The 19,191-nt window shown below is 41.1% G+C and overlaps 2 protein-coding genes across 2 annotated transcripts in view; one reads left to right on the top strand and one right to left on the bottom strand.

The window, feature by feature from the left end:
• The window catches only part of LOC140928454 (sodium-dependent neutral amino acid transporter B(0)AT3-like), a 15,675-nt gene extending 5,670 nt beyond the window's left edge, over window positions 1-10,005 (top strand). Inside the window, exons 3-10 of the mRNA XM_073378207.1 lie at window positions 982-1,466; window positions 1,801-1,911; window positions 5,655-5,863; window positions 6,678-6,864; window positions 7,140-7,341; window positions 7,891-8,050; window positions 8,552-8,714; window positions 8,955-10,005. Of these exons, the coding sequence (XP_073234308.1) occupies window positions 982-1,466; window positions 1,801-1,911; window positions 5,655-5,863; window positions 6,678-6,864; window positions 7,140-7,341; window positions 7,891-8,050; window positions 8,552-8,714; window positions 8,955-9,161 (1,724 nt within the window). The 3' untranslated portion in view covers window positions 9,162-10,005. The remainder of the gene's footprint in view (window positions 1-981; window positions 1,467-1,800; window positions 1,912-5,654; window positions 5,864-6,677; window positions 6,865-7,139; window positions 7,342-7,890; window positions 8,051-8,551; window positions 8,715-8,954) is intronic.
• A 1,829-nt stretch (window positions 10,006-11,834) lies between these two features.
• Window positions 11,835-18,084, bottom strand: LOC140926910 (uncharacterized). Its single transcript, XM_073376586.1, has 4 exons — window positions 17,549-18,084; window positions 16,360-16,581; window positions 12,439-12,556; window positions 11,835-12,111 (listed from the first exon to the last, which is right to left on the bottom strand). Exons 1-4 carry the CDS (start codon window positions 18,076-18,078, stop codon window positions 11,866-11,868), a joined length of 1,116 nt encoding a protein of 371 aa, XP_073232687.1. The 5' UTR covers window positions 18,079-18,084; the 3' UTR covers window positions 11,835-11,865.
• Window positions 18,085-19,191: the final 1,107 nt, after the last annotated feature.

Below are 19,191 nucleotides of genomic sequence, written 5' to 3'. Positions count from 1 at the left end.
AACTCTAAGTCTGAGCAGCGAACGATGCACTCTCTCACCCACCGAACTTCCCCGTGTTTTTATTCGAGTTGTTCGTGGCCCAATAGGCCACTTGCACTAAGATGTCACGTGACCAATGCTTCCTTTAAACAATGAGTTGGAATCTTGCTGATGCCAAAAATTGTTAGAGCACACAAAAATTATCTTACACCCGAAATTTGGGAGGAAACGCATTTAAGGGAGATATTTTATGGCACTTTGATTTTTCAGCAAAGTAGTATGATTTGTATTGGCCGCCATGTTGGAGGGCATGCTTTTGCCCTCCAACATGGCGGACAAAACTACTTCTTGCTTATATCTTGTTCAACGTTTCATAGTTACGCTCAGATGTGCTGTAAACGTTATCACATCATCTTTTCAACATTTTCCTTGAAGTTTAAGTGCAAAATTTTTGTTCAGAGAGAGGTAATTCATAATTTTAAAAATCACATTTTGGTCACGTGACCATTTACGAACTTATTCATTTTAAGAAAATGGTACAGGTTTGAAAAACCAAATCACCATTATTTTGTTTAAGATATGACCCACTAATCGTTTTTCGAAGGCAAAATCATGTAACTTTCATTTTCATAAAAACGATGTCACATCCGTCTTAGTGCAAATGGCCTATGCACTCTGGTTTAATGCAATGCATTGTGGTAAAAAGTGTGATTAAATGCAATGCATTGTGGTAAAAAGTGATGAATTCGAGAATTCGTCGCCCCTTATATATTTCCTTTAAATCCTGATTATGTTGCTGCTCGCTCCCTTCGGTCGCTCCGCAGCAATGAAAGGGAATGAAATTTTTTAGCGCGAAACCGATGCCTACATGAGTAAACCCACGTGTGCTGTGGCTACATGTGCTTGATCCTTTATACTCTATTAAACCAGCCAATTCCAGTTTTCTTTCTGAAAGATTCGCCCGCTTAACTGTTGACCGAGAATGCTTTCTGTTTGTTTCAGGAGCCTTTTTGATTCCTTATTTCATCATGCTTATCTTCGAAGGCGTCCCAGTCTTCTACTTGGAGCTGAGCATCGGGCAGAGGCTTCGCCAGGGAGCCATCAACGTGTGGAGCACAGTGTGTCCCTATCTTGGAGGGATGGGAATTGCAACCACAGTGATATGCATTCTCGTCTGTAGTTACTACAACGTGGTGATCGCCTGGGTGTTGTTTTACTTCTACAACTCGTTCCGATCTCCTCTTCCATGGGCTGAGTGTCCGAAGGTCGATGTGTTCAACAGTGAGTTGAACCGCACCGAGATGATGATTCCCAAAGAATGTGATGCCAGCAGCCCCACTGCTTACTACTATCATCGCGAGACATTAATGCACGCCAGCAGAATAGAGGGGAGCGCTGAGATCAACTGGAAGTTAGCTGTTGCCTTGGTTGTTGCGTGGGTAGTGGCATATCTTTGCATAATCAAGAGCATTCAGTCATCTGGAAAGGTATTACAAAAAGCGCGTTTGATGGTAAATCGTCCTCACAGGACTGCAGTAAAAATGAACAAAATTTAAAAAGTTCAAGGTTTTGAACGTCAAATTAGGACTCCGGTTAAAAAATAATCCCTTGGGCATCAAAGGATCTAGCTGAAATGCAAGCAAACAAAAATCTGTACATCGCTGTCAATTGGTGACATCACTCGCTGAGCTTCTTTCCACAACAGGTCACGTATAAATTCAGATTCCTTTATGAATGAACGTGCGAGCAGAATATTATGAGTTATAACCTTTTCGACAGAGAAATTTTTACACGCAACCGTTCATTTTTGGTTTCTTGCAGGTTGTTTACTTCACAGCAACATTTCCTTATGTTGTTCTGGCCGCCTTCTTTGTCCGAGGTCTTACGTTGAAAGGCTTTGAAACGGGTGTTATACATCTGTTTACGCCAAAGGTAGGATGTCCATCCTGACTAAAATCAGGAATCCGATATTTCAGCTTTAAGACAGAGAAGCCTTATTTTCAGTTGGCGTTAGTTAGCAGAACCAAACTCTTTCAAGTTAAAGGATGGCTCTAGCACTGACCCTTTTGAAGATGGTCCATGCTTCGTGCTTGCCATTTCGACCATGTTTATCAGTTATTCTTGGTCTCCTGTAGATGGCTTTGTTCAACAAGGAACTACATGTTTAAGTTTATAGAGATGAAAGCCTGTTGTCATGCCAGTGTCATCAAATGACGTTTTTGTATTGTAAGATTAATCTTCATACAAACCTGATAATCCACAATTGTCTTGTCCAGGGGAAAAAGAGTTTGTTCAGTTTGAGTAGATAAGATGCAGTTGTATATAACTCGCTAAGAGGTTAGCTGGCGTTGAGACTGAGCTACCTGGATGATGCTTGGGATTAATAAGACAACTTTCACTGACCTTGCCCCTATACAGTTCTCCTTCCAAGATCTCTGGAAAAATAAGGCTTCTCACAGATGTCAAAGGTTATCCCGGCTAAAACGTAAGACATTATCCTCACCAGGAATAATCATGAAGTGAAGACGAATGAAACAAACTTTGATACAACGTTAAATCCAAACTGCATGGGCCCAGGTTCCTTTTCCGAGACGTGATTAGCTATTTAGGCGTGGCAATGGTTTGTAAGAAGAAGCTTCAGTTTGTTGACAGGTTACTGGAAGGGGAAACTGTCCTGTTAGAGACTAATGAGAATTATTTACAGATAGTGGAATGTGGTCTATAGCCTAATGCTTACTATTCAAAGTACTAACGTATAACTGAATCACAACATAGCTGTAATTCTTAAATGTAGCTCTGATATTCCACAGCAATTCTTCCGAGGAAAACGTAAGTATTGGCCAAGTGGCGTCTGCAATTCTAATGCAGTCAATTACCACTTGGATGAATGTAAACTGCAATTCAAATGCAGGACAACGCACAATCTGGAGAGAAGAATGTCCTGCAATTCAAATGCAGTTTCTGTAATTAAAAGTATTCTTCTAAAATGTGGTCGATTGAAACGAAGAAGTGCGAATTAGGGATAGATTCTGCAATCCAAATGCAGTCGAGAATCCAAAACACACCGATGCGGTTCGTCACGTTGTTCCTAAAGATACGCTCTCCTTTGTTGTTGTTTCATTTGCGTCGTCACCAAAAATGGGCAAAACAAACGTCGGCAGAATTAAGACATTACATAAACTCCGCCGCTCTTAAACCGAAGTCTTTCTGCAATTCCATTGCAGTCTCAGCCGCATTTAAACCCTGAGAAATTGTGTCGAAAAAGGCGTGACAAAGTTTGATTCTGCAATCCAAATGCAGTCAAGAATCCAGAACACACCAATTGCGAATCGTCACGTTGTTCCTAAAGGTACGCTCTCCAAGGAAAAGTCTCCTTTGCAGTTGTTGCATTTGAGTCCACCAAAAATGGGCTAAATAATCGTCGGCAAAGAAATGAGTCATAAAATAAACTCTGCTGCACTTTGAACAAAGACCTTATGCAATTCTAATGCAGTTTCTAGCCGTATTTCAACGCGTGAAATCGTGTCCAAAAACGCTGACAAACTTTTGATGTAATTCCAATGCACACATCACCACACCGTTTGCACACTGGAAATTACAAAAGCGGCAAACCGGCGATGATAAAGATCGTTTGAGAAGATTGTCGGGGCACACATTTTTCGTACTACAAAAAGAATTAGAAGAGCTGGAACCGAGAGCAGCAGTACGAGATCAGTCTGGAGGATCAAGCCAAGAAAATGACTGCAACAAGGGCGTTGAACAAGACAAAGTCTACAAGCTGTACCTGCCAACAAACTTTTGCAATTCCAATGCAATTGTTGTTAAAATGCTTACAAATAAATTAATTCTCTTTAATACTTCCAGTGTAGACACACATGGAGATGGAGGTGAAGCGAGAAAACGTCCAAATAGCCTCTGAGCCTTTATAGAGAGGTGGGCATGAAATACTGATCTATATGTCTCGTAGAATAGAAAAAGAGCTCTTCAAACATAAAAGTCAAATGACCTATTTAAAAAAATGTTTCTTTCCGTTTTCAGAGATAGGCAAACTGACTACTGCGCCTCGAGCTCAGAGCGTTAGTTTCTGCCCAGTAGAGCGTTCTCGAAACGTTGCTTTTGTTCAAATAAGCAAATGATCGAGAGTGATAAAAATAACTTGTAAAACTATCATAAAATACATGTCAAATTCCAAAATTGGACTTGCAGTCTATTGCGTCTGGTGCCCGATGGCAACCGTTGTGTGTAACACAGTCGTTCTCAAAACACTGGCTAAATAAATGCAAAAATTTTCAGTGTCCCAATGGCGGGAGCTTCAATGACGAAATGAAATTTAAAACGCAGTTTTTGAATGGAAACATGTGCAAGGAATGTATAACTTCTATTGCTGGTTACTGAGCCTTGGGCCTAGTAACAGCTGCTCGTGAATTTCCCAGTAGTTCTCAAAACACTGGTCGGTATTTACCAAAAAAATGGAACTCAGATCACTGCGCCATGAGCCCGGTGATAGCTGTCAATACAAAACCCAGTAGTTCTCAAAACACTGGACGAAAACAGTTAAAACAATTCATTTGACTATAATAGACTTGACTGCCGATCACTGCGCTACGTGCCCAGTGATACCTGTCAAAAGAAAACCCAGTAGTTCTCAAAACACTGGTTCAACTCACAGACGATGCTTTGACTTGCTGCTGTGTCTGCGCATAGCACAAGTTCCCATTTAACCGACAAACAGTTGTTCTCGAAACACTGTAATGTAACGGTAGACAAAGTTAAATGCCTTGAATAAACTAATTAATAACCTTTTAAATTAACCCAGATAAATTAACTAACGAAATCATGATTCTCAAACTAAAGAATTACTTAAACTTAACACAATAAAATGGAGCTTTCCTAAAAACATGTAATTTCAAACAGCTTCAAGGCGCGGATCCAGAAATGCTTCTATAAGGTTCCTTAAGGGAGAAATCCTGTTTGGCACTCAAGTGCACGTTGCAAAAAGTATCGAGAAACAACACTGAGTTTTCTGGGAGTAAACACTACACATCATACAGTAGTTCACAGTCACGGAAGGTAGGAGGATATAATGACGAGGAATACTCCAAAACACTGAGACCATGACTGCATGCTCATGGTTAAGGTTTCTAAAGGGGCTATGCACGCTATTTGCTATCTTTTTGAAAAGTTAAAACTTTTTTCGAATCTATTGAATTCAAAAAATAAAGGTCCAGTTTTGTTATTTAAGACTGCATTTAGGCGTTCAAACTGTTTCCTGTCGTCTGTTGCAACGGATGGCAAGGATGGATATGGATTGGAGACTTGAAAAAGTTGGGCCTATGTTTCAAGCTTTAATGCTACGCGTTGTGGTTAGTGCTCCCTGATGAAATTTGTTTGATATCTTCTTCATAACTCTACAGGCTGAGACAGAGTCTAAGAGAGCATTTTGTGCAGGGTAATTGCACTAAGTAATGATTTAAGCACAGAATTTACCAAAAACAGCACTAATCCTCGTGACATAGCCCCTTTAGGTTAGAACAGTTTGGATCCGCGCCTCCCCTTTGTCAACACAACAACCTGCTTGACGCTGCTCTCTGCGCCTTGAGCCCAGTTGACATGCGTCAGTTAACAGCAAATTCAGGAGTTCTCGAAACACTGATGTATGTTTTTGTAATCAACAGTGGGAACGCCTTCTGGACCCACTAGTATGGCTTGATGCAGCAACACAAATCTTCTTCTCGTTGGGTCTGGCATTTGGCACCATGGTTGCCTATGCCAGTTACAATTCCATTCACGAAAACACACTTCGTGACGCTATTACAGTTTCCATCGCTAACTGCATGACTTCTTTGTTCGCCGGGGTTGTCGTTTTCTCCATTTTAGGATTCAGGTAAGACACTCATCATCACTGCTACGCCAGACGTCCAAGAAGGTGTATATCCGATTACTCATTCAATAAATGATAAACTATCGGTGACTTGAATATTGCTTGCCTCGTATTTCATCCAGCCCTCTCGAAAAGAGCAGCATTAGAAAGAACGCTCACCTACCGATCATTCAACTCAGAGTCTCAGACCAAGTTTACACCTTAAAAAGGCTCTGTAAAGGTTCTGTTCAGCTTACATGCATGTAATGCCGATCTCTATTTCAATGCCCCACGACAAGGTAGCAACCGTTCGGATCTCTATGCCCAAAGATGATGGAACTTCGTCTGCCAGCTCCGTTGTAATGCACAGTATAATCATTTGTCTTATACATATTTACTGAGTCTCAATAACCAATTTCAAGGACGACCCAAGAATTTACTGTGACTTTTCAGGTCGATGATCGTCCATGAATTTACCAAAAAATCAGTAATCATAAAATATATTTTATTCCACTGGAGAGCGCGTGATTTGTCTTCATCTACTTGCCAACTTGTAATTGAGGAAAAACGTCTTTTGCCTTTCCATGTCACACCGCAATCTATGAAGCCGACCAAGCGCTTTATTAAGGCCATACACAAAAAGCCCTTTTCACTTTATAGCGTACCATCTTGTCCAACAGTATCGAAAAATTTCCTGTTAGTGGATAGAAAAACGTACAAAACAGTGTACGCATTTGACGTTGAGAAAGGGTTATACATATCCTATACCTGTGATGTCACAACTTGGCGCAATAGTTGTAGAACATGACCCAAAGAAAGTAAATTTATTTTTTACCAGGGCAACGTACATGATGGAAAACTGTGAAGCAAGAAATGCTGAACTCCAAAAGAATCTGAACACAACCCTTCATCAACTCAACACAACAGGGCTAAACCCACAGCAACTCGAATGGCTTAAAGGCAACACCACAAACAATGTCACAAGCGGGCTTCAGAAATGTGACATCCAAGACTTTCTTTCAGATGTAGGTGTAACGTCCAGAAACAGTATATAATTTTTCTAATTACCTTAGTCCATAAGGTTACCTAGCTGTTGACGATTGCTTGTAGATAACAAAGGTATTTTTGATTTTGGAAATGTTATATTTTGCTCTGCAAGCCATTTCTGCCGAAACCGTGGGACGGCAATCGAAGACAAAACTGAAAACTGATAATACAAGGCTTCCTTTTTCTGTGTGAATGCCAAAGACACGTTCAATAACGTTATTAAAGAGGATATAATCTGAAATCCTATCTATAGGCAGCCAGTGGGCCAGGATTAGTGTTCATTGCATTTACTGATGCCATCAATCAAATGCCTGGAGCAACATTTTGGTCTATCATATTCTTTCTCATGCTTCTCACCCTCGGCCTCGATAGTCTGTTTGGAGGCCTGGAGAGTGTGACGACAGCCTTGAAAGATGTCAGAGGTTTTAGGAAGCTACGGAGAGAAGTATTATCAGGTGAGCACAGTTTTGAAGACTTTATAGTGTTGAAACGGTAACCAAAATGGAACGTCCAGTCAGCACAAGAGCGAGAGCAATTGTGTAGGAACTCTAAATAAATTATTAAACGAACAGAAGTCCAGCCGTTTTCTTGGAAGTGTCTAGATTTACCTACCAAGACAAGCTGTTGCCTGTTCAGATAAAGGGCAAGAATGATGACTTGGCTTTTCCCCACATTTCATAACCATTCAGATAGTTTCGCCATCGAAAATTCTTATGGTTCAATTCCACACAACTGCATAAATTAGTCTTTTTCACATGTACGTCCGTTACGTACCATAAATTCATCAAACAATATCTGTGTAACTACTGCTTCTTTGTTAACAATTGCTTTGGGAACTAATCCCAATGAGATACCCCCACGTGACAAGAGTTCTGTGGCTGCAGTGAATGACGAAATTTATCTCCAAAATGGGCGTAGATAATTGTAATAACTATTACCAAGAGCCATATATGGCTTTTGCTATTGCAAGTGGCACAGTTTAACAGAAAATGATTTTTTTCTAGGCTTAATGTGTGTTGTTGGTTTCTGCATTGGTCTTCCCATGGTGACGTATTCCGGTGAATATGTGCTCCAGATATTCGACAGTTTCGCGGGAAACCTTCCTCTTCTGCTAATTGCAATTTTCGAGTGTGTGGGTGTATGCTACTGCTATGGGATTAAAAGGTAACTTTCGTCACCGGTTTTTCATCACAACTAAACTTTTCATGACAAATATATTATTTCCACAACGTGCAATTCCTCAATATACCAACTAATAAATAAAGTTACAGGGCGACCATGTTCATGCCCTTTGTTGTCCAAACTGGACAGCCTCTCTTTTCCATTTTAATTTCAGCAGCCAACTTACTGATGAATCATGTTTCTAAGATCTATCTATAGGGCCAAGATTTCATAATAACTGCGAAATCGTTCATGCTTGACAACAAAAAACCCGGAATGTGGTGCAACGTCATGATAGTCAGGTTTACAAACGTTGCCTCGCCATAGGCAGGGCAAGGTGTCCTGCCAAGAATGCTTGGGAAAAACGATAAAGGAACAAGGGAGGGTTGCGTGAATTAGGAATAAGAATTGTCACCCATGGGCATGGAATCCGGCTTTTTTTGTATACCCTCCAAGTAAACAGCAGTAACTCTGTGGTCCTACTCATATCCTATTTACTGACAGGTTTTCAGATGACATAGAATTCATGACTGGAAGTCGACCAAACATCTTTTGGAAAATCTGCTGGATGGTTGTCACACCAGTTGCGATGTTAGCTATTCTGATAGCCAGCATCGTGTTGATGTCACAGGGAAAGGCCTCCTACTATGCTTGGAATCAAGACAAGGTATGTGAAAACCTGTATCGTATCTTTTTGGAAGTCATTTTTGCCTTTAGTTATAGCCTGGACCTTTCTCAAATAGTTCAGTTTGGTTTTAAGAACGGATGGCTCAGTCCTTTATCTGCCTTGCAAGTACTTTGGCGTTCGTCTTCTCTTATACATTGTTCGTAGTCGTTTCTATGTTCTCTTTTAACGTTTGTGATGATTCCGTTATATGTTATGCTTTTTTATGTATTTTTCCACTAGGCCACCTACGAGAAGGTGCCTTACCCAGACTGGGCAGTATTCATTGTGGTACTCCTTGTCCTTATGTCCGTGGTATTCATTCCCGGTGTGGCCATTGCGCGGTATTTTGGCTTTGTCAACTACGAAAAATTGGAACCAGTCCCACTAAAGGAGGCCGAGGCATCAATATCGTACAAAGACAACATAGTGGAAGACACCAATGTCTAATGCTAACGTTGGCGTGTTAATACTGAAGTGATAGTATAAGTAACCAATCATGATTAACAGAGTGCAATATAAGAAATACTCATAAGAGGATAAGTACTAAATTTCTATTTTTTTTAAGCCTAATTACGTTTGTCGAGTGAGCACCACTAACAAACATTTTGATCAAATCTTCCTTGACGGATAGGTCATGGCACTTTTTGTCCCTGCTGTAAAACAGCCAATTCATTGCGACTAAAGAAAAGCGACCAAAGTTAATCGCTAATCGTGCTTTTGAATGTAAAACATTCAAACAAGATTTTTCTCAATCAAATTCTCGATTTTTTTAACTTCGGAAGAACTATTGATCAAATGGGTGCAACTGTTGAATGGTCCTGAATCGAAGGGACAAGCCTGTTTACGTCTTTATGGTGTGAAGCACCTTTGATTAGTAATAGTGCATAGTGCTACCAGTGTCTGTCTTAGAAAGGTTTGAATGTTACAAAGTATTCAGGCCGGTTTACCTTGTAAATGGCGTAATCAAAGTACTGTTATTTTTCTATAATTCTTTGAAACAAATTGTATATTTTATTCAGTTGTCATTAATTGTAATTTATTTAGTTTAGCAAGTCAAAAAGTTATTTGAAAATAAGTTAATTGCAAGGTAAAATTTGTTGAATACTTTCTTGTTATTTCAGCTATTTGAGGCCAGCACTTCGTTGTCGGACCTGGCAGATCTGATGCTTTACATGACTGACGTCGCAAAAAACATTGTTTAGATGATTACGTGGTGACAAAGTTAACTCAGTATTACGTTGACCACGCCAAAGGCAAAGTTCATTAAATGTACCAAATTATTCAGCGTCAACTGTTTTCCAGTTTCGTTATTTTCGTTTTGTGACCAACTACAGTGCTTTGATGGTCACTTACGACAGGTTCCAACTATAGTGCTGTGACGGGCGCTTACAAGAGGCTCTAACATTAACAGGGATTACAGTTAAACGCCTTGTTTGTATAAACTTGAGCAATTTTCCTTGAAAATCTTGTCAAAATGTCATTCGATTTTAAAATAAATCACTCATCCTGAAGTTCTTGGAACGATAAGTTTTAATTTTTTGGTGATTATTAGAATATTAGTAATCAATGAAAGTTTGAAGGGCAAATGTAAAAAGTTATGGAGAAATGAGAAAATATTGGATTTAAGGGTAGTTAAAAATAAAAATTTGAAGTGAACGATTAATAGACAAACGACCAGACAGTCCGCCACCACAACAAGGTGACCCTGAGCCAATTAGCGGACTAACTAGTTTACGTGTATACCCTCTTCTATCTTTCTTTCTTTTATTCTCAATGCAACCCCAATTCCCTCAAAATTCAACTGTAATCTCCCCTTAACTACAGTGCTAAAATGATCACTTAAGAAAGATTCCAGCTATATTGCTTTGAAGGTCATTTACGAGAGGATTCAACATCAACTATAGTGCTTTACTTTAGCGCTTTGATGGTCACTTACGAGCAGTTATAACTTGCTATAGTGCTCTGATGATCGCTTGGGGGGGCGGGGGGGCGGAGGTCCAGCTATAGTGCTTTCAGGGTCGCTTACGGGAGGTTCAAACTATAGCACTTTCATGGTCGCTTACGGAAGGTGGTAGAGCATCGAGGTTCGACTGTATAGGTAGCATCTATACTGGGCCGGGGTTTCGCCAAGTGGCACAATGACGTTTTACAAGATACTCGACTCAAAGTCATTGACTGCTTGCCAAGAGACTACCTAACTAGAGTGACTAGTTTGGAATTTTACTAGTATGTTCCATGATGGCAGGGACTAGCGTACCTTTAATCGTCATAACCCATAGTTTAAAAGGAAACTGGCACAAATGGTTAGAATGCAAGGAAGTCTGATTTCCCTACTTAGCCCCATCGCCTAAATCCTATGCGCTAAGCAGTCCTGTCAGTTTACAATGAGAGGTGTACGGTTGAGACCAAATAGGGTTGTTAGCTACTGTTTGTCTGGTCCTCATTCAAGTACATTAAGGCATGATCAACTGAGTTGGCCCAGCTGAGAGGGTGGAGTAGGAGATGGTACGTTGTCTCCCAGCTATGCTTACTTAACACCTTTTCTCACAATGACGTGAAAGGGAGCTTACGCTAAGCCGTTAGCCTTGTCTTCTTCGACGTCTCATTCAAACTCTCGCTAGTCCAGGCCAATAATAAGCCCGAATTGCTGTTCAGTTCAAAACGTAGGAGTCTGCTTTGTAAAAGGTAGTTGGTCTTGTTCACAGTTTTTCTTTGATGGCGTGCGAATGAAGGAGTGTGGTGGTAACCGGAGAAAACTGCCGACATTCTCGATGCCACCACATATGACGTGTCACTACCCAGATCTGGGTAGTGCTTCTTATTGCTTGAAGCAAATTTCCCTCGCGACTCGACCAATCAGAAGTACAACTCAGATCTGGGTAGTGACACGTCATCAGTATGGAATTTCTGCGCTTGTTCCTCAGACGTCATTTCGCAGGGAAACCAGTGGTGGCGTCACAAAATGTCGGCTGTTTTCTCAGGCTAACGTTCTGAACGTTGTTGCTGCTGAGGCGATATCACAGTCCCAAATAGACGACGGTGGACATGATGACAGCCGAAAAACGCCTCCGTATTTGAACACACTCATGGTGTGAGTACGCACCACACAGTCTGAGCTACGCTAGGACACCCTTAGCTGCGGATGACACAGTCAGGGTAAACTGGAGAACACAATCCTTAAATGTACACTGTTCTCTCTGTGTTCCTCTAAGTGCGAGGTACACGATACTAATGACCCTTGCCAGGGCCATGGGCCCGACATGAGTCTGTTCATTGGCCAATAACCGATCAGCGTACTCTTGTCAATTTGTTGAGCGAGGTCAATTCTCTGTAAATACATGTTTTGACGCACTTCAGATTGGGTCAACGCGCATGACCAGATGCGGACTTCCCTTACCTAGATATTAAAAACCAAACGCACGGTCTTAAAGTTATTGCTAATAGTAATAAATTGGTGACCAAATCAACATGAAAACATGACAAATGCATTTTCCCTCTCTGTTATCAGATTTAGGCCATAATAATGCTAAAGGTTATTTTGTCAACATTTTGTGCAGACTGGGGCTCTCCATACAAAGACACAAAAAGTTCTATTACCTTTACTTAATTAAAAGCAAAAGCCCTGTGTGGTTTCACCATTTGAAAATTACCGACTCTCACAACTGAATACCATAGCTTTCGTTTAAGGTGGCACTCACAAATGGCTGGACAATATAAATCTTACCAGGCCATGAAAGGGATACCATCCACAATGCCCATGAGGCATGGCATCATCTCCCCAAGGTGTGCATACCCCATTGCTGATAACTCCATTACCAATCTGACTGTGCTTCATGTAATATCTGAGAGACAAATGGGTGGACTTCAGTTAATTTCTACTTCTAGACCAAGTATCCCTGATACGCTTTGCAGGAAATGAAAAAACAAAGTCCCCAACTCTGATTATAATACCCTACCCCAGACTAAACTACTTGGAGGCCCGCACTTACTTTAACTGAAAACCAAACAATGCCGCAATCAAATTTATAAAAACCGCAAACCGCCTAGTCCCATAAAAACATTCCCTCAAACCCTTTTGCTCCCTCTTTCGTACTGATGCTTCGTATACGAAAGTTTCTCCAGGAGCAAAGTATGGACTGGGCAAAACACTAATAGTTTAGTATTTGCCACATGCCCATCCTCTTTTTTCCTGTGCTAAATGTTGTTGGATTAGTCTGCTAAGTAAACTTAATCAAACATAATAACGGTGAAGTTTATCGACATGGGATCATTTCACTACCCTGGTGAGATAGTTTGTGTGGATGAACGACCCTGACAGCTTTGTCAGCTGGAGTATTTTACTTCAATGCTGAACAGTCGAAGAGTAGAGGTCAGATGAAGAGTAATCCCCTGTTCCTTCAGGCTGGCGTTAGGTGGTGGGCTAACAGATTGTTCCCACTGTTACTGTGCCCTATTACGGGGAAGCAGAGCAAAAAGATGACAACGAACGATCCAATCATCATGCGAGGGGAAGACGAATAATGCCTTAACTGTCGATGAAATTGCTGTCGCCAAAGGCCGTGTTCGTCACGAATCGGGACAATGTTGAAGGGGTTGGGGGTGGGGGGGAGTATGTCCAGGTGGTTAACGAAATAAAGAAACATGCAATCAGCATCCCTGAGGTGAGTGAAGTGAAATGGAACTCCTGTGGGAAGATGATGAAGGCCGTTGGAGAAACTGTGCTGTGCTCTGGACTGGATAAAGGTAAATGTCATGAGAGAGGGGTTAGTTAGTTTAGTTCTTTCAAAAGATGATGTACAAAGTATATTAGAATGGGAGCTGGTGTCTGAGAGGACCATCAGAGCCAGGTCAACTCAAGGTGGTAGCAGGTCACGGTCAAACAGTGTCATGTCCCTACAAACGATGCAACGAAGGAGGCAGAGTACGACTTTTATGAAGTGTTGTAGGCAGTGTCTGAGCAGGGGCTACGCAGAGATAATAAGATTGTAATGGGAGACATGAATGCTAAGCTTGGCGTGGGCACCAACGGCAGACAGAAGTTGATAGTTAGACATGAAGTAAGGGCTAAAATGAACGGAAATGGTGGGAGGTGGGCTGATTTTTTTCAAGTTGATGAGGTAGTAACAGGTGGAACGAAGTGCAAGCAAAGGAATTGTCACAAGAGGACATGGATTTCACCAGGTGGTAAAACTGAACATCAGCTAGATATGGCCTGGAGCTCACCGCAGAATATTCGCGTCATGTGTGGTGTTGATGTTGGGTCATTTCACTGCCTCTTGATGGCAAAGGTGAGGACAAAGTTTTCCAAAATAAAGAAGGATACTGAGGGTACCAGGCTAAGGGTCATCTTAAAGACAAAAGACCCGTTTAAGCTGACGCTGCAAAATAGATTCGAGTGTCTGCAACATTATGAAAAAGAACCTTTAGTGGATGACAAGTGGAGACAGATCAAAAAAGGATACCTGTAGGCATGCGAAGAGGTGCTGGGGAATGCGCAATCTAACAGAAAGCAGTGAGTCAGTATAAACGAGATCTGGTAGATTGAGTACCGAAAGGAAGCAAAAAATGCTGCAAACATTGTATTTGCTAAGACAAATACTCAGGAGAATAGCGAGTCCCAAAAACTAGGCAAAGAGAAAATGTAAAAAAGACAAGAGGGTATATGTAGAGTCAGAGGTAGAGCAAGCTGAGGAGGATGGAAGGAGGAGTGATGTGAAGCCTTTGACGGAGATTAACAGGAGGTTTGAGTGGAAGATTCTAGACCACTTTTATCAAAATATGTTATAAAGAAGCTTAAGAACGAGAATGCAGCAGGCTGTAACAATATGAAACCAGAGGAAAGGGAGAGTGGTTCTCTTAGATCTTTGTAACCAGATATGGCACCAGGAGAAGGCGCTGAATGAAGGGAGGAAGGGTTTGTTAATCACTCCGCCAAAGAAAGGTGAACTGAGCCACTGTTAAACTAGCATGGTAGACAAGCAGCTGAGTGTGCAGCAAGCGGGTTCTTGAGATGATCAGAACTGTATGGACCAGATAGCAACATAATTTAAGAATTACTGTAGAACAAAGTATCGTGTGGCAGTCCTCTTTATACATCAACTTAATAGACTTCGAAGGGCCATTGACAGTGTCAGCAGAGCGGTGTTGTGACTCTGAAGCCGTGGCAGTAAGGAATTCAAGCCGAGATAGTCACCATCATTAGAGCTCTGTATGAACGTTTTTCCATGTATGTTGTGCATTATTGTCCATCAGAGGTCTACAGAGATGAGCATGAGAACGGGGGTCAGACAATGTTGGCTGCTGTCATCCAATCTGACCACTCTCGATTGGGTAAGAATGGCCTTTCTAAGGAGGGGTGCTATCCAATGGCCCATCATGGCAACCTTAGAAGACCTGGGTTTTGTTGATTATCTTGCCTTGTTGTCGGAGAGAAAAAAGGTAACAAGGATAAGACACAGGCATTGAAGGGTGGCCTGAAGATCATTCCCACAAAGACAAAGCTAATGCGTGTCAGTACCAAACTGGGTGATGGCGACATGGTGCTCCATGTCACTAACTTGAGAGTCTCTATGTTAAATGTGAATGCAGTGCTCTGGGAGACTTACCAAAGAACTGAAGCAGAAAATGCCTGTGTTCATTAACAAGTGCTGTAAGGGGCACAATGTGGATGCGGTGGCCCAGAAGAACCCCAAATGAAGAGCTGTGGAAGCAGGCAGTACAGAAGCTGATAGAGGAGGAGACAAAAGGATGAACGTGGAGATGGATTGGCCACAAACTGAGGAGATAAGACAGAACAGTGTCCATGACAGCTCTTAACTGTGAACTGCAGGGGAAGTGTAATAGAGGGAGACCTCGAAACTCTTGAAAGTACATAAGGATGTTAGAACTTGAGGAAAGAGGATTTACATGATGAGGCAAAGCACTAAAATGTTGTGAATGAGAGGACAACAGATTGTCCTCTTTACATCCCCTGTTAAACATACACTCGGATACCAGCATATAAGGCCACTACTGGCAGTCACTATCGGTCCATTTATAAGCTTACTGTAACTCACCCTGTCCATGATATGAATGAAGTGTGCAAGGTAAAACACACCACTGGGGATACATCCCCTGCTATTTCCAAACAGTAGTGTGGGTTCTTTTACATCCCTTTCAATTTGACCAATGAAAAAAGGATGAAGGAGAGAAGGCCAATGGCTAAATATCACCGCCCAATGACATGATCATCTCAACTGAGACATGTTCTTAGATCACAGCCACCATGATCTTACCAGTTTGTTAAAGACCCTGGTTGTTGGTCCGGCCAGTGTTTGAACTCACAACCTCCTGTTCGGTAGTCAGGCACTCTCGCAACTGAGCTTACCGGGGAGCAGTTAGAGGACACCTTAACTTCTTTCAGAAGTGCAGATGATGGATGATGATGAAGATGATGAAAATGAAGGTAGAATAAGTGCCTCAATGTTGCACTCAAATCAGTATCTCTATATGTCAAAAGACCCAAAATAACCCCATAAGACCAAGTAAAGACAAAAAAATAAGGCACTGTTATAAATGTTTGTAACTGTTTTTTAGCCACAGCAAAACTACCTTGGCTTAGTCTTAGCTTAGTCATAATAATAATGAACACTGTTAATAGACACACCTGTGAAGTCCACGTCCAATTCCAACATTTATAGAGCATGCAACATGTCCATCAACAAACATGAACTGCCGATCAGGAGATGCTGATAATGTAACATGATGCCACAGTCCATCATTAATGCAAGGCCCTTTCATGACCTTATAAGGTTCTAAGGAGCCTCTAATGCAGCCATCAGGGCCTACATGGAGTATCTGCCAATGATACTGAGGCCACCTGCTAGAGCTTAACAATAATACAACAAAGCAAACTGTTTTCAACAAAGAAATAACAAAAATTGCCAGGTGCATATTAGCTCATATTTGTCTAATAATAAACAGATTATAACTTCCCAAACTACACACATTTTTAAGCTAACGGCAAAATTTTCATGTACTTGTGTTAATTCTGACTGTAACCTTTGTAATTTTAGCACATGCAGGAGACTCAGGAGAGGGGAATCAAGATCTGGTGTTTGTGGACAAACTAAAAGACATTTTTGTAATTGGTTTTTCCCATTTTCGAAAAAAAAACTTTGGCTTTTCACTTTTGAGCCTTTTGCAGTATTCTTTTTTCACATTAGCTTTCAGTTTCCAACCAACACCAATGCAATTATTGGGATTTGAAAAGAAGAATTATTTTGGTCTTTTTGTGTGGTTTGCAGAGCTAACCTATCTTTTTCACAAAATTGGATGATTTTATTTTTTCCTAGTTTTCTGGGTTCCAATAGGCCCCAATAACCCCTCTCTAAGTGATACAAATCGACAAACAACCATTAAGCTTCCTCCATGGAAAGTAAGATAAACACCCTCGTTAGTGTTATAGGGGATTGCCTCCTTCCAATGATAGCTCCTCATTGAATTGGAGACTTGTGTCTCAAATCTTATTCTCACTCGTATGGTTGCACCTTATAGTCCACATGCTCGCTTTTCTTTGTTTTTCTTCTACAAGTGGTTGGTAGTGATAATCAGTCCAATATGTGGTAATTTTTTCTGAATATGGTTCATAGGAGTACCTTAATAAGGAAATTAAACCAATTGAAACTAAATGAATTTTTACAGGATTGCTCAAGAATAGTATAGAAGTGTCATAAAACACGACTTAAACACTAACATTATGCTTACGCTTCAGTGATGTCAGATTCTGTAGTTGCTCTATTTTAAATTTAACATAGGGAAAATGTGGATGATCACAGAGCTACTCAGGGCTATACCTTACTGATTCGCTCTGGCATCCTATAATGATTCCATCAGGTTTCTTCTTATTTAGCTTTACCCACATTTCTACGCTCTGTTTCACTGGGGCCCGGTCATCAAATCGAATGCCATTAACCCTAGTTGCACTGGGGTTCACCACAAACTCAGCACACAATCTTTCTCCAGCAAGACTTGAGAAACCCCTGTGGTGCCTATTTCCAAATGACATAGCATGACTTGCCTTTAGATAAAGCTTTTTCCAGATACCCGGTTCATCTTCTAAAACTTCATTGCTGTCACTAGTGCTGCCAGCGACATAAGCACGATTGACGGAATATGATGTAGAAGTTCGAGGGAGGAGCAACAGATGGCGATTGTCAGCTTTAAGACGCCTTCGCCAAATGATATTTTCGTTTGTTAATTCGTAGAGCCTTTTACATGTACATCCTAGATGGAGAATATCTTGAACAGCTGTAAGGTATGAAATCGCATGGAACCAAATTTCCTCTGGAAGATAGCAAGAACCTTTCTCGTTTTTTGCTGCCATGTTATGTTTATCGTGCCTCGTCCTGATGTTCGAGAGAATTACTAGATCCAGTCTCTTCTCTGATCTTCTCAAAAAACAAAGAGACAGAAAATTCAACTATTTTCATTTCATCAGGAGCGTTTTAGATGAGGTTTAATCACTAGCAACAGAACCTTGAAAACTGAATGTTTCGTTACAGCTAGTATTTTCACATCTCATCTCCCTTTTGGCATATTTGGGCTAGAGAAGCGAGCCTCGCGAGAACGCGCGAGCGACTCGCCTAGCTTGCTCGCAGGCTACTGCTTAGGGAAAGTTCATTTAATATGACAAGGGGGTGGGGGGGGGGGGGGGGGGATGAAGATATTGAAACTCGAAGCTTGAAATTTTAGCAGCCCCCCTCGCTAGCGGTTCAATTTTTTAGGAGCCCCCTCCTTGGTAGTCGAAAAAATTTCAGAGCCCCCCACCCCCTCCTCCTTCAATTCCTTTGCTCCCCTGAAAAAAGATCGCTAGACTGTATTAAATATATTTACCGTTATTGTCTTCAATGGTTTATACTATGACAAACTTGAGATACAGTTGTGATACAATTTTCTAAAGCATTTTTGGGATGAACAAGAGTGTAATAATTACTGAGACTACATTTGTTATATCTGTAAACCACGTGATATAGCAGAGTTGCACAGGTCATTAAATTGTTGAGTTGAAAACCATCCGATCTGTATGATGATGTCATGTGTTGGTTTTGAAGTATACAAATTTTCGGAGTCCCCCCTCCCAGCGCAACAATTTTTTCAGAGCCCCCCCTTCGGGTGTCTAAAAATTTTCGGAGCCCCCCCTCAATATCTTCATCGCCCCCCGTTGTCATATTAAATGAACTTTCCCTTAGCGCACTTGACGGCACACTTGACTGCGTACATTCTCACCTGATTACATGCTTTTTTGTGCAAAAACTTCGTTTGACACCTTTTTAATTAATCGCATTATTTATTATCGTCTTTCTTTAACGACTTGATAAATGCAAGTGGCTCTAAAGGCTCCTGTCTAAAGTTAAAAACATGAGATTTTTATGTCACCTAGACTAAGCTTCATTCGCTTTCATTGACTACAATGTAAAAAGGTTATTTCATTCGTCCC

Source organism: Porites lutea, chromosome 2, assembly GCF_958299795.1.
Source record: "Porites lutea chromosome 2, jaPorLute2.1, whole genome shotgun sequence".
In the NCBI taxonomy this organism is placed as follows: domain Eukaryota; kingdom Metazoa; phylum Cnidaria; class Anthozoa; order Scleractinia; family Poritidae; genus Porites; species Porites lutea.
This window is presented reverse-complemented; position numbering and strand designations above follow the sequence as displayed.